General features: G+C 39.1%; 1 protein-coding gene across 1 annotated transcript in view; it reads right to left on the bottom strand.

Annotated features, from left to right (window-relative positions):
• Positions 1–417: 417 nt before the first annotated feature.
• Positions 418–15780, bottom strand: part of THBS2 (thrombospondin 2) — a 38212-nt gene continuing 22849 nt past the window's right edge. Inside the window, exons 14-22 of the mRNA XM_037817632.1 lie at positions 13789–13896; positions 11690–11849; positions 9369–9487; positions 8432–8666; positions 6431–6658; positions 5706–5977; positions 5069–5166; positions 3706–3845; positions 418–2587 (exon numbers count right to left, since the gene is read on the bottom strand). Coding sequence (XP_037673560.1) covers positions 2580–2587; positions 3706–3845; positions 5069–5166; positions 5706–5977; positions 6431–6658; positions 8432–8666; positions 9369–9487; positions 11690–11849; positions 13789–13896 — 1368 coding nt within the window. The 3' untranslated portion in view covers positions 418–2579. The remainder of the gene's footprint in view (positions 2588–3705; positions 3846–5068; positions 5167–5705; positions 5978–6430; positions 6659–8431; positions 8667–9368; positions 9488–11689; positions 11850–13788; positions 13897–15780) is intronic.

Genomic DNA, 15780 nt, shown 5'->3' with positions numbered 1-15780 from the left:
TTTGAGCGCTCTTCCTCTCTCCAGTTTGGAATGAGAATGGGTCAAGAGAAGTCAGTTTGTATTAGTGAGAGTGTCCCTTGTTGTTCCATTTTTTTGTAGTCATTTCAGTGATGCTTGCCAAAATTCACTGCAAAATTCTCTTCCCTTGTTTGACAATGAGAAGCAGAAAGAGGGATGAATTGCTAAACGATTGTATCACACATAACAGTGGGTGGTTCAGCAGGATAGAATAAGAATTGTGTTAAATAGTGCCTGTATTTTAACTTGTGAATGATAAAAGGGGAAAAATCTGTAACCAAGCAACAAGTTGTTTAGGTTACAGGAAGCAAAATATTAATCCCTCCATATTTGAATTTTTCTTCCTGTCCCCCCAAAAGGAACCCTGACAATTATTTTTAAAAAAGGGAGAGAGATTCATTTGCAGAAAACCTTTTTACAATTTATTTCCTGTTATTAATCATCAAAGTATAAAAATGAGGCTCTAGCTAAATGTAGGACTTCGGTGGTGAAATTTTGACCTTGTGAACAAATAAATAAATATTTACAGTCTTTGGCAAAACAAATGAATTTCCATTAACCTGTATGAAACGTTTGTTTAAAAACAACATAAATAATTTACAAAAAAATATGGTACATTCTAAATATTAACATCATCATCCCCACACCATTGAATGGTTTGACCAAACACCACCGAAACAGAAAACCTGCACATTCTTTACAATCGTTACATTTAATGAAGTCTCCCAACCCTTTGCTGCTCCTGGGAATACAGTTACACACACACACACCAAAAACAACAAAACAACAAAAACAAAACAGAAAAAAAGTGCATCAAAACAAAACAAAATGAAAAACTAACCTCAGAGGAAGCAACAAAATAATTGTATCAAAATGCGAATGAAGTGTGTAATTAAGACCAAAGTTATGGTTCCTTTCTATTTGACATAAAAATGAGATCACTACTCACAGGAAGGGGAGAAAGATTTGCCCTACATCAGACAGACAAGAAAATCTTCTTTTATTAAACCCCTTACGTGGAATGGGATTAACTAATATATCCTACAGGAAGATCATGCAAATTAAAGCAAAAAAAGAGCTCAAACATGGGAATATCACTGCATGGCTGATTAATTGGTGTATCTGGTAAGACTAAATTATGGTATGAAGCAATCAATTTTTTAAAAAATCCTATATACAGCAGAGAGATAGCAGTAAAAAATGTTGTATTAAAATTATTGGCAACTGTATATTAAGGTTCCATTTATAAACTCTTCATCATTATTTATTTATTCTATTACATTTTACAGCATGCTTTATTATGACAATATATCATAAACCCTTATATTTTGACAGGCACATATTTTGCTGTAACTGTATCTATATATTATTATATAGTGTTATATGTTTATTTCTAGAAATTATACTACTTACGTATTATTTGGCATACTTAAAATAAGTTATTGGGAATGGAGTTGCATTCCATATTCATTTAATAAATATTAACAAAACATTTATAACTGGAACCTTAAGAAATGTGTCACCAAATTAGGTAAAAGCAACACTTCCATAATTTGCAAAGCCTAGAATAGGAATTAGATACCAAAGTGCATTTGCTGATTTGCCTACTTGTCGTTCTTCAGAAGTGGAAATGGGGAAAGAAGCTCGAGCAGAAATTCTGGTGAGCAGAATGCAAAATCAAATGACAATTGCCAAGAATTCTCTCAATGTTAAAACAGCAAGAGTGACCAATTTAAACTAAGGTACTTCGTTCTGTTAAACTTATACTTACATTAAGTTTTGCCATTACCAGGTTCATATCCGGAACCAAGTTAAATCCATATTGCAAAGATATTCCTTTCTTGATAAAACTGCATCTGTGCATAATTTGAGGCGTTCCATTGTAAGAGAATTGGGGTGGGGGAGTATTATAATCATTTATTCTTGTAATTATTTTATGTTCCAAGTTAATTGATTTCCTACATCATCTGCTGTCAGGCCAGAGTCTCACATGGTTGTTATCTTCTAACTTCTTCCTTATTGAGGCATAGCTGCAACCTTGAGTTGGCTCTTTTTTATCTAATTGACCTAACAGGATTTGTGTGTTATTGTAGAATAGCTCTAATCCAAGAATGGTGATAACTTTAACACTGCAAGTGGATTAACAATATTTTTCCTGCTTAATTTACGATAATGGCTTAAACACAGTATCCTCTTCAACTCCATATACATATAAATACAACAAGTAATTACATTTTATATGTAAACGTCATCTTTTTAAACAAACAAGAAGAAAAAGCAACGTAACATCATGCTCGATTTTCACTCCACATAAATTCTCATCTATTATAGAACTGTTTTTCCAGTAGTGGGCTGGATGTTCGTCTTCGGGTTCTGTTATTATTTATCCTCTGAAGGCACTTGGGCTAAGAGTCGACGACAGGAGGTGAATAATCACTTTGAGTAAGGGTGAGGACAGGAGGTGCTGCTAGAGAAAGAGAAGCTGGGAATACCAGGATGCACCGAGGTGTCTAGGTAACTCAGCATGTACAGTACATTGCTGGAAACGCAGCAAGTCTTGTTTAGGCATCTAAAAAAAAAGTGATAAACTGAATTAGGATCTCACCACCATGGATTTTGCTTTATTTTGTTTCATCTTCCCTATAACCTAAAACATCATTTATTATTTTAAACAATTAAAATAATGACAACTACCACATGGATGGATGGATGGATGAATGAATGGATGGATGGATGGACAGATGGATGGATGGATGGATGATTCGATGGATGGAAACATGAAATGTTTTGAAAGGCAACCAAAATGAGGAAAAAGAAAACTTAACCAGAAGCAAGCAGAGAAATCAAGGTTCTGGACTTCCTTTCATGTCTTTATTTATCTGTATAATTTTCATTATGTGAGTTTCAAGAAACATCCTTTAGCCTTATTTCATCATCTGTAGAAAGGGGATGTCTTCATATCTTCTTGAAGACATGGGTTGGACCAGATGAGTCTTAATTTCCCTTCTAGGTCTATAATATTATGACTCAGATATGCTCTAAAGAAACAACTACCAAAAAAGTCCTTCCTTTCCTTCCCCCTCCCTTCCCCCCTCCCTTCCCCCTCCCTTTCCCCCTCCCTTCCCCCTCCCTTCCCCCTCCCTTCTCCCTCCCTTCCCCCTTCCATCCTTCCTCCCTTACCCCTTCCTTCTTTCCTTCCACCCTTCCTTCCTTCCACCCTTCCTTCCTTCCACCCTTCCTTCTTTCCTTACTTCCTTTCTTCTTCCACCCTTCCACCCTTCCTTCCTTCCTTCCTTCCTTCCTTCCTTCCTTCTTTCCTTCCTTCCTTCCTTCCTTCTCCTTTTTCTTAATTTTCATCAAGGGTAGCAATCTAAAATGCCTTCAGTGTCCCAGCAGGTAAAGAAAATATAGGAAGCTGTAGGATATAGTACAAAGGGGATGGATGGTGCCTGTGAGCTATTGGAAAGTGTTTATCCTGCCCAAAGGCATTCACACTCAGTTTGAAATAAAGGATCAGCAACTGAACAACGAAAAATATGTTTTGTGCAGTTCAAACAGAACATCTGTTAGGGATGAGTCACTAGTTTATTATCCTAATTTTTAGCTTTTATAAAAGGAAAAGTGTGTTTCTTTCTCATTCTGTAGGCCTCAACACCTTCCCCAGTGAAGTGATGTGATCAAACCAACCTCGGCATTCATATTTGAGATCCGAGAAGTAGACCATTTCTTGGGAGAAGACAAACAGTCCTAACCGTCCACCAGCGTAAGTCTGGTCGTAGAGGGGTCCTGAATCAGCCATGACCTGTTTGCCTTCATGGACTAATACTCTGAAAAAGGAAAAAGGGGGGTGTGGGGAGAAAAGCAAAGAGAGAAATATTAACGCAGTGAAGCACAGTCACCAAGGGCTGGAAGTTGGCAGTGATAACAGCTGCTGAACCAGTAGAACCTGCTCATCTTTTTCTCCTGGTTTCAGCATAACCAGTGGGAGTGATGCTTAATTTTTTTTCAACCACTGGTCAGTAGTTATGAAGCACTGATTTAAAGCTCTCCTTCCTCATACCTCATACCATTGGCTCAATTAATTAGTGCACTTACAATCACCTATGCAACTGTGTTCCAGTAGCCTTCTCTTTGAAGGACCAAAAGACACTTTGGTAAACTCTGGTGAAATCAGGCCCTTCCTTTTGGCTCAGGGGCCAGTTTCTCCATACTTCTATCACAGTTCTCAGGACCTTCATCCTGTATTAAAGTTACATACTCACCTGCTTTTGTCCCCACCAGACTGTGAGCTACTTGAAAGCAGGGACAAGAGTCTCTCCCACATGCCTACAACAGTGTTTGAGAGATTAATGCTTCTGACAGAAGGTTGGAGTGAGCAAGTGAGTGAATCAAAGCCTCTCCATGGAAACATTACATACACGCGGTCATGATGGAACATAACCTGTACAGATTTGTTTATGACTACTGAGACGTGCATTTCTGGGGTCTACGAAGAATCCAGCTGGGTCGTGTTTCTTGTTAACTAAATTTAACTTCAAAAAAAACTTAAATGTGCACATTTTGTTTTAATCAAAATTAATTCAAGCCAAGAGAACAAACTCATCTTGAAATGACATTTGTGAAACTTTTATTCAAATAAATGTTTTAAATCCAGTCATTTTGAAACATCAGAAATAAATATGAATATGCTCGTCAAATGATGCCCAAGCTGATTTGGGGAGATAAGGATATTTTGATTGGATTTTCTTTCCCATGCGCAAGGTATGAGTTAGAAGGAATGATGTCCATGGTTCTCCAACTTATTTTAACAATAAAATGAGTCTCATTTTCCCTCTTTCAATGATATTTTAAAAATAAATAATGTACAATAAATATCTGGGGCAGAAAAGAGAACGTATTTAAAACTGAAGAATCCAGAGAGGGGCATAGAAGTTAGAATTAATTTGGGATCCTTTGTCTGTTAATATTCAAAGTTGCCAACCAGCGGAAAGAAGTCCTTGAAGTGGGAAATCATCTGATAAAGACGAAGATAGAACTTAGATGCCCTTACCTTATATAACCTGTCTTAGGTCTGTGAGTCAGATGCCACCTGTAGGCTGTATAATCTTTCCAGCCGATATTTTTGGGGTCATGCCATAACGTACGCACCTGGGGGAAAAGCCATCACCGTTGAGTATAGTCGGAAACCTGAATATCTTAGCCATGGTTTCATAACACCAAATGAGAAACAATTTACTGTGTAAATTAACCCTATGACTATATGGTGCTACATCTGTCTAGAATATTCCATAGTACAAATCTCTAGTGCAGATACAACATCTATTTTTAAGAAGCAACATAGTCTAGTGTTAAGGGTACACATAGTCAAGTCAAAGAGTCATAGATTTAAACTCTGGATCTGCTACTTCCTAGATGAGGGATGCAGTTCTCCTTCTCCCTAGAAGAGGGGTAGAAATACATCTAATTTGCAAGAGGATTAGCAATGGTGTTTATGAAAGTGCTAGGAATGGTGTCTTTAATTGAGTAGGCACTCAATAATTCAGGACTATAGTTATTTTGACTGGAGTAAAGTTAAATTATAAAGTAAGGTTTATCTTCAGCATGGGTTAGGACTGCATTACTGAAATATCATGTGAATGATGTAGAGGAAGATCCACGTGCATCCACCTGGGCCTTGCTCTGCTCACCTGCCCTTCCGTGTTTCCGGTGTGCCACAGAGCGTTCCTCAGGTGCTCTCCGGTCCCCGTCGTGGAGTTCACCACTTTGAGGGACACTCCGGAGTAGCCGTAGGCCCGGGTGGGCTGGTCTTCCCAGTAAGTCTGGGTGACCTGCTTCCACATAACCACATAGAACCGGCTGCTTGACTGATAGCCGAACACGAAGCCGGCATAATCGTCATCGCGGTCCGTGTTGACGTAGAAGGTGCCACTGAAGTCCACGGACCCGAATTCATCAAAACCTGGATTCCAAGAGGACACATTCTGGATTTAGTCAGAAACACACTTTAAGGAGATCCCTGAATTAGCCCTGTGGTCATTGAAATGCAGATATAAAGTGGTTGAGGTTGGCTTGCCTCCTCCATCCAACCCACGTTCGGTTACTGTGAGATAAATGAGTTTTATGTGATTGATTTGGGGGGGGGTTACCACTTATAAAGTTATGGCAGGTTTGTAGTGTATTATGGTAATGGATATTTTAAAGACCAAGTCCATATAATAAAATGGCTTATTGAATCTGAAGTGTCTGTCCTGAATATTTAGACAGAAGTTTTACCTCCCTGCAAGGATGTGGGCTACTGGAAAAATCACACTAAATCCCATCTGCATGACGTTAAGGAGTAGCCTGTGTTCTCCTTGGCCCAGTTCTACTCAGGGGGCATGATGGTGTCACATAAGGTATTTTGGAGGCTCACCTACAGCAATGCCAGGGTCCGAGTTGGCAGTTTGAACCAGCTCCTTGCCTTGGTGACGAATAACCCAGTTGGGATCAATCTGAGTGGTCCCCTTTGGGTCCAAGTGAACCATCTGGAAGTTCCTAAAGTCAGTTTCGCTGATGGCGTTGTTTTCAGGACACACGTCATCGATATCGGGGACGCTGTCATTGTCAAAGTCATCTTTACAAATATCACCCCTCCCGTCACCTAGCCACAACGGGCCACAGAAATAAAAAAAAAAAGAAGAAAAAGAAGAAAACAAAGTAGATTGTCAGCCATTGGCTTTCCATTCTGTGTCTGAGCAAAGTTAATGCATTATTCTCTGAAAACTGAAATGCCTTGCAATGTTTTATAGATTGTGGAGTCGTGACACTCTTCAAAATGATGCTAAAGAGCATAAAATGTAATAATAAATAATGCAGCAAGGATAAGTGAAATCAGATTCCTGAGTTATCACTTCTCACCTCTCTCTGAACTCAAACTGGAGGAATGATATCTGAATGACTGTCAAGTTATATCAAACTGAATTTCCAGCTTTCTGTTCTGATAATTTTTAGAACTTCGATTATTTCCTTTCCTAATCATCCCTGACTATCATCTGTCTGTTATTTAAGGCAGAACGGTCATGTTAATGGTTTCTCTCGGGGAGATATGGACTCCCCTTTTTTGGAGACTTCTTGTCAAATTTTTCAGGGAGGTGGGGATGAAATGGCCCACATGCCCCACATACTATACTGGTATAAAGAGAGAGGTGATCTGTCTGATCTCAGCAGCTCTGCAGGTCCGTGGCAATAAAAATAATCCTGCAGGCCGATTATGAATTACTACATTAGCCCGTTTTAGTGTCTGTTGTTCTAGACAAAGAAAAACACATCAGGTTTGATTTGATCTCCCATAATATTCTTTAAATTATTTTTCAGCTCTGCTCATTAAGATGTATTACACACTTACTGTCTGGCAGCACATCATCATGTATAAGGAAATTAAAAAAAAAAAATACTGAAATACTCCTCTGCATGTCAGCTTCTCTGCATCCCACCCCCATCTCAGGTCAACAGCCCCAGACTCTGCTTGGCTTGTTAACAAGCAAACCAACTTCCCCAAACTGAGAAGCTGTGTGAGATTGAACTCATCTGTTCTCACATCAAGATCGAGCTTCCTGTTTTCTGTTAAAATCCCTTTGTGATGCTCTCAGAGATGGTCACTTAAGCTGCACTTCAGACCCCAGTGAGTGTTTCCATGTGCCTCTTAGTCATGTTGGCTGAAAGACCCAACAATTCCTTATCACAGTTATTTAAGGTTATGTGTCCTCTGGAGTACACTGCAGTCAGCCAGGATCCTTCTCTATAAGATCCTTTCTCAAGCTTCAGTGAGAAGCCAAATAACATCCCCAAATGCCCTTGAGCACAGCTGGCCACCTTATTTTTTATTTAGAGACCATGAAATGAAAGATTGCAATTCATCCTGATGGTTTTAACTTCCTCAAGCTCCCATATTGCTAGAGACCACTTGTTTATATTCACTGCTGGGTTAAACAGATTTTTTTTTTCTTTGTAGTTCTGCTTTATTCATGTATTTATTTTTTGGCCTCATCCTTGAAAAATAGATCTTCACTGTCATCTCACTGTCATAATATGCCAAATCACTGCTTCATCCTATATCATTTCTTTCTTGGAAACTGTCAAAAGTTTTGAAAACTATCGAGATGCTAATATTTTCCTCATCCCAGCAAACAGAAACACATACTTGAAGCATGTCATCTGGTGAATAATAGACACACAGAAAAAGACCAAAAGTGTCCTGAGCAGGTCAAGCAGAAAAAAATCCAAAGAACAAAATAAACTTATCTTCCGTGTGTCTAACGCCTTAAGACATCCGCCAGGAGTTGTAAGAAGATTTCATCGCATGAGAACTCTGCCTCTGCAGCATTGTCTTCAGCCAGTTTTCCAACTTACAAACGAACTGAGAAGCGTCACCTACCATCTGAGTCTTCCTGATCTGGGTTGAAGACGAGCCGGCAGTTGTCCCTGTCGTCAGGGATGCCATCGTTGTCATCGTCGGAGTCACAGGCATCCCCCTGGCCATCGTTGTCGTGGTCAGCCTGGTTGGCGTTGGAGATGTAGGGACAGTTGTCCTGGTTGTTCTGGTGACCGTCCTCATCAATGTCTTCATTGTTATCACACTGGTCACCAACAAGGTCATTGTCCACATCAGTCTAACCAGATAGAGCAAATGGAAAAAAGCATATGTGCATTACGCCTTGAAATGCAAAAAATGATTTGCAATGTTAGGCTGAAAAGAAATCATCAGGATGTGCGGGTTGGACTGTCTTATTTTATGGTGTCAGAGGCTGAGATCCATGGAGAGGAAATGACCTGCTTGACATCACTCATCTAACACAACTGGGGCTTGAATCCAGGATTTGTGGCCCAGTGACCTTACCTTCTATGCTACCTCTCTACAGGGATTCATCTCACTTAAGCAAGACTTTTGCTTCTTTACTGGAAAAAATTAAATCCTACCATGTTAAAGTCCCCTTTTCAACATTATCTGCTGCAATAGAGTCTATGAACCATATTCTATGAACTGAATTAATAGGTCTTATTTGTTTCATCTGAAGGCAAATCTATAAATGCAGCCAATTTCCATGCTTCTATGAGGGAAATACAGAGAGGATTAGGCAGAAACACTCTCTTGCTTTCAACAGTGAGACTGAGGTGTCCGCTCTTCTGACCTGTGGACACTGAGATACAAAAGTCATGCTTAGCTTTGAGTTCAGTAAATGTTTTCAATTAAAATTATTGAAAACCCTATGTTGTCATGTCTTAGCAGAGCTCATGGAAAACTGTAAAGGCATATATATAAAATTTATAAGACCTCAGGCCACCTACCCCTGCTATGGACAGAAGCTAATTACCTGGTCAGGATTGTGCATCAGAGGACAATTGTCACAGTGGTCACCCACTCCATCACCATCGGTGTCTCTCTGGTCAGTATTGTAGACGTAAGGACAATTGTCTCGTTCATTGAAGACATCTGTAGGTATTTAAAGAAAGATGATAGCACGGCGAGTTTAGAAAAAGTACACCGTTTTACCTATTGCATTAACCAATTTACAGTCAAACTGTTCTTTAATAAAAAATGATCTAAGAATATAGAAGCATGTAAAGGTGTTAGATTCATGGAAGGACATATACCGTGTTTCCCTTTAAAATTCAAATTTCCTTAGTTTAAAACAGAATTGGCTCTTGGAGATTTCTGGGTAATGTCACACAATGAGGAATCATTAAATGTGTTCTCACAGCGTATGTCTCTGAGCTTGCTATATTGATTATTTTCCTTCAGTGTCCATTTAGCAGATATGTACTGAGTTCCTAGGAATTTATTAGCTTCCCAGTTATGCTGACTTATGCTGTGCTTTAATGTACGTAAACTAGGAGGATAACAATGTTAGAGGTTCATAGAATTTTAGATGTAATACCTTCTTGAAAGAAATATGAAAATAGATCATGAATTCTATTAATATTGTAGCTATGAAAAAATAAGAATCAGCAGTAGACTACAATAGACCCATCAGTAAAGAGGCACAAATGACAAACCAAAACATCCCAAATTGGTTAGTCAGAAGGAAGGAGCCTCTCAGCTGGTAAACTCACTGCCCTCCCCGCTATATGAGACATGACTCCCGGGGATGAGTCTGGACCTGGCATCGTGGGATTGAGAAAGCCTTCCTGACCAAAAAGGGGAAAAGAAATTAACCAAAATAAAGTCTCGGTGGCTGTGAGATCTCAAATGGAGTTGAGAGGTCACTCTGGAGGTTACTTGTATGCATTATATAGATATTTCTTTTTAGTTTTTAGTGTACTAGAATAGCTAGAAGGAAATACCTGAAACTGCTAAACTGCAATCCAGTATCCGTGATTCTTGAAGCCAATCGTATAACTATATAGCTTATATGGTGTGACTGTGTGATTGTGAAAACCTTGTGGCTCACACTCCCTTTATCCAGTGTATGGAAAAATGAGTAGAAAAAAAGGGGACAAAAAGTAAATGAATAATGGGGGGAAAGGAGTATGAGATGTTTTGGGTGTTTCTTTTTTACTTTTATTTTTATTTTTATTCTTATTTTTTGGGATAATGAAAATGCTCAAAAAATTGACTGTGGTGATAAATGCACAACTATGTGATGATACTGTGAACAATTGCTTTTACAGTTTGGATAATTGTATGTGAATATATCTCAATAAAATTGCATAACAAAAACAGGGAAGTAGCCAAGGCAAAGCTGTAAAGCTCTGTCTTCCTCTTAGTCAAGTGGAATCTAAGGAGGAGGTAGTGATGGAAGCAAAAATTGATACTAGGTAGCTGGGAAAAGCTATATAAACAAAATGCACTATGAGGCAAAATAGTTGGTTAGAGGGAACAAATGGTTGGGGAGAGAGAATCAACAAAGTCATTGATAAGGCTTACAGCTAGTACCAGTTGTGACAGAGCTGGGGGCAGAAAATGAGCTTGTGTATTTGCTTGGCCCAAGCTGGCTGCTGCTTCTATAGAAATGCTTGCTTCATCTCCACATACGCTTTGGAAAGGAATAAATGAAGTGGGTGACGCAGTGCTCTATTCACTGGATAAAGTCACAGATGATTTCAGAATGAAGTGACACTGCTTTAAGAACCTGTCAACCCCGTGTGATGTCAGAAGTTACCATGATTACATATACTGTTTCGACTGTCTGAGGCTACCTCAACTCATTGAAGAGGAGCTTTCCATTAAATGATCATATGAGGGTATGAAGGCAAACATCCTAGGAGAGATTACACAGGAAAGATAAATAGCTGTTATCAGACCATTTTTAGGAGCAAAAGCACAGTTTGATGAGGAGAGAGAGCTGGGTCTTTGGAATTTTGAAGGGAGGGAATGTATGGAAAAAAAAATGCCATAGAGGAGATTAAAGGCAGAGGACTAAGAGATTGGGGTCAGGAAAAGGAAGATGCCAAATTTATAGGTTTCTGAAGGGTCGCTGCTCACCCCTTCCACTGACCCAGGAGAGAAGACAGGTTAAAGAGGCAGAATAAGGATAAGCTTTTATGAGAACAGTTTTGTGGATTCTTTGATCTTACATTACTATATAGATGAAGTTGAGCTTATCCAATAAACTCAGAAGGAAACATGGAACTTGAAAATACTTCTGATTGTGAAGCTTACAATACATAGGTTACAATGAGTAATAGAACTCACCATCTCCATCGATGTCCACAGAACACGCATCCCCCTCCCCGTTGTTGTCTGTGTCAATCTGGGCAGGGTTGTGCACATAAGGACAGTTATCACAGCGGTCCCCAACCTCATCCTTGTCATAGTCAGCTTGATGGGGGTTGAATAGAAGCTGGCAATTGTCCTAGGGGAAAAAAAAAAGGAAAAAATTTAAGAAATAACTTATCAGTGTTTGCTGGGTTGCTGATAATATTTCTTAGCACTGATAAGTTATTTGCTCAAAGTAGATCAAAATAATCAACATAGAAACAAATGAGGATTGTACAACTAAGTGATGACAATGTGAGATATGGATGGATGATCATGGATATAACATACAGTAGGTGAACTTAGGAACCCCCTACTTGATAAGTCAAGTCCTCGATACTGAGGCTTGTTTGGGTGAAACTTAGGCCATAAAGAGGAGGCTGAGTCCACCTGTAATTATGCCTAGGAGTCACCTCCAGAGAACTTCTTTTGTTGCTCAAACATGGACTTTCTCTAAGCCCAACTCTGCAAAATAAATTCATCACCCTCTCCCTGGAGATGTGGGACAGGATCCCCCAGATGAATGAGTCTCCCTGGCAATGAGGGACATGGATTCTGGGAATGAGCCTGACCCTGGCATCGAAAGTTAAGAATGCCTTTCTGACCCAAAGGGGGAAAGGAAAGACAACAAAATAAGGTTTCAGTGGCCAAGAGATTTCAATCAGAGTCAAGAGGTTGTCCTGGAGGTTACTCCTATGCAAGCTTCACCTAGATATGCCAAATGGCCACAGGATGATAAGCCCAATTCAACAGTAGTCCTGAAAACTCTGAAGTCTCCCTATCTGAGACTCTATAAAAGTTTCACTCACTAAACCTATTCTTCAAAAACTTAAATCCTCCAGAGAACTCCTATGCCAGATAAGTCCCAAATCCCAGAGGAAACAGCCTCTTCAAGAACATCAACCAGATGTGTCCCCTTTCCCCATAATGTTGACACCCTTTTTCAACATGAACAAGTTAGGGTGGTCACCGCCTAGACATCCCTGAAGATCAGGAAAGTGATTAAACTAGAGGAAGGGGTAGCAATAAAAAGACAAGATAGAATTTAACAAAGGATTATGAATACTGAATCTCTATGTAATTTTCTTCTTAGTTGCTAGGGTGTTGTAATAACTAGAAGGAAAGAATTGAAATGGTGCTACTACAACGCATAGCATCCTTTGAAATTTGTTTAATAGCTATGTGTTAAATTATAATTTGAAAGTTATCAACTTTCTGTATATATGTTATATTTCCCAATAAGGAAATAACTGAAACTGTGTAACTCATAATTTCTTTGAAATTTGCTCTCTAAGTACTTGTTAAATTGCACTTAGAAAGTTATCACTTCTATGTATATATGTTATATTCTATGATAAAAAATATGATGATAAAAAAAGAAACAAATGAAAACAAATAAAGCCAATTAACTGTATTTAAAGGCTTGCTTGATATCACATCATTTTATAATTATTTATGCATTTGTTTCCTGTTAGAAATTTGGCAGTTTTCTTGGACAAAGATGATATACCATATACATCACAGTGAGGATAGTTAGGTAAATATCAAATGAATGTATGAGTCAACAAATGAGTCAATGAAGTAATGAAATTCAGATGTGAATAAAAATTTAGGTTATCCATCTGTGCTAGTGCTGCACTATGTCCTAATATGTTAATTACTTATGTTCTGCATCAGTTTTCTCAGATGAACAGCAGTATTTTAATATCACCATTAAGTCCAGTACATCACTTACTGGGTTCATAGCCTTGCCCACTGCTGGTGCCCATCACGATGAAGGGAAATAGATCAGTTACATTTTGTGAAATTAAAATTAAATAAAACTATTACAAACATCCCAGACAGCTCCATGCTTGGGTGAATCTGCTTTTGTAAATGACTAGCATTCTCTATCAGTGACTGTTAAGAATTACTTACACGCAGATACTCGTCAAGATATTGGTATGTACAAGACCATTTAGTATGAAACACTCATCCTTCCTCCCCCGTTCCTGAAATCAAGAGAAGACATCCAAATGGCACAAGAACTAGCCTACCTTCTCATCATTCACACCGTCATTGTCATCGTCATCATCACAAGCATCACCGATGCCATCTTTGTCAAAATCTTCCTGCCCAGAATTAGGGAGATGGGGGCAGTTATCCTGGAATTAAAGCAAGTATAGCAATTATAAAAACATTCTGAAAAGCCCCCTCTCTCAGCAGTAACACAGGTAAAATAAAATAATAATTGATATGGAGCTGAAGAAGTAAATGTCACATTTGTCCTCAACTGAAAGCATAAATATAAGAGATATCTTGCTGTTATGATCAGAGGAATATGCAGCTCTTTTGAAGTCCTGACCTAGAAATTATGCTCCTAGTATTAGAGAAATGCAATAAAAGAATCTTGTTTTCTGATCCCTGGATTCCTGTGAAGTTGCCAGACAACTTCAGAAACAAGCAGAGAATAAAGGACTATTCCTCTCTGAAAGGGTAACAGCAGGGATTTAGTGTCCCCTTTCCTTCCCACAACCGTCAACTCATAAATCAAAAGCCAAAGCTTATAGTCTCGTCAATCTCATTAACCAATACGTTTCAAAGAAAAGAGCCTTTGGAAGGTCTATGTTATTTGTTCAGAAACTGAGGCTTAGAACTTGCAAGAATCTCCTCTAATTCGGCTCTCTGCAGTATGTGAATGACACACGTAAGCAAAATAAATAAATAAAGTCATTTCATTTCCATCTGACCATATCATCATTCAAAGCTGAGCTGAACAGATGCTAATAACTTGAGAGAATTGGAAATATCAGAAAGGGGTAGATGGCAAAGTATTTTTCCAATCACATTAACATTTTTGTTGCAGAACCAACTGCGGTCACTGTGGATCTTTCATGCTCATACAAGCACAGAACTTGGATGCTACATCTCGAGCCAGAGTTCAACATTAACTGATGAAGTGAAGAGCGGGTACTGCTTGGGATGAGGGACCCAGATCCCAGAGAGGGGTGAGCTAGCAGAAAGAAGGGCTCAGGACCTGTGCACCAGGGTAAATAAGTGAACCTCTCTGATGGGCTCCAGGGGTCCCTGTTAACAGTCTGATCTTGAGATCTGTTTGTCCTTGTAAATCACGTGTATATATTTGGGAGTTCTGATGAGCCAATTTTGAAGTTATTAAGTTCCTGCCCCAAATTTTACAAAAATGAAAAATGAGGTGGCCCTTAGAGCAACACAGCCTTCACTTCATGGGCAACATTCCTTTCCAGTGTGTGTGCTGTGATACCAAGTGTACTGTTAATTCCTAGTGGAAATCTTTAACAATAGTTGTATCCAGTAGGCATCCACTCCTCTTAGGGAATGAACAAGCTTGCCAGGTGAATGCATTATTTAAGGAGATGGGGGGAAACAGAGTCTGTGTGGTTCAGGGGAGATACAGTGGGGGTTGGAGGCATTGCCCCACTTGTTTCAAAGCAGAATTACTTTTCAGTCCAGTCATTTGCTATCTCTAACCAAGAGGGATTGAGAAAGAAAATTAAAACGGAAACCTTGCTCAAAATTTGCAAAAGTCAATAAATATGAAATTAAAGGATACATTATACTATCAAAAGATGTGTTTTGTAAGTTTGTAGCATTTGCACTTCTGAAGTGATGAAAGCATAAAGCTGCACCAATGTATTTGGGGACATCCTGTAGAGGGAACTGAATGGTGACCCCCAAATATACATCCACATCCTAGTCTCTGAAGCCTGTGAATATTACCTTATATTGCAAAAGATATGATTAATGATCTTGAAAGGAGGAGATTATCTGAGATTATCCAGATGGGTCCTAAATACAATGACATGTATCTATCTAAGACAGAGGCAGGGATTTTGGACAATCACACAGAGGAGAAGACACACACAGAGGAGAGTGTTCTGTTACATAAAGATGGGCTGGAGACTAGGTGGTGCAGCCATAAGCTAAGTGAGCCAAAAAATGCCTGGAGCTTCCAGAAGCTGGAGAGGGCAAGGAAGAATTCTCCCTCAGAGCCTCTGGTGGGAGCCCAG

Source organism: Choloepus didactylus, chromosome 24 (assembly GCF_015220235.1).
Source record: "Choloepus didactylus isolate mChoDid1 chromosome 24, mChoDid1.pri, whole genome shotgun sequence".
Taxonomy (NCBI): domain Eukaryota; kingdom Metazoa; phylum Chordata; class Mammalia; order Pilosa; family Megalonychidae; genus Choloepus; species Choloepus didactylus.
Note: the sequence above shows the minus strand (reverse complement) of the source record. Positions and strands in the feature narration are given on the sequence as shown.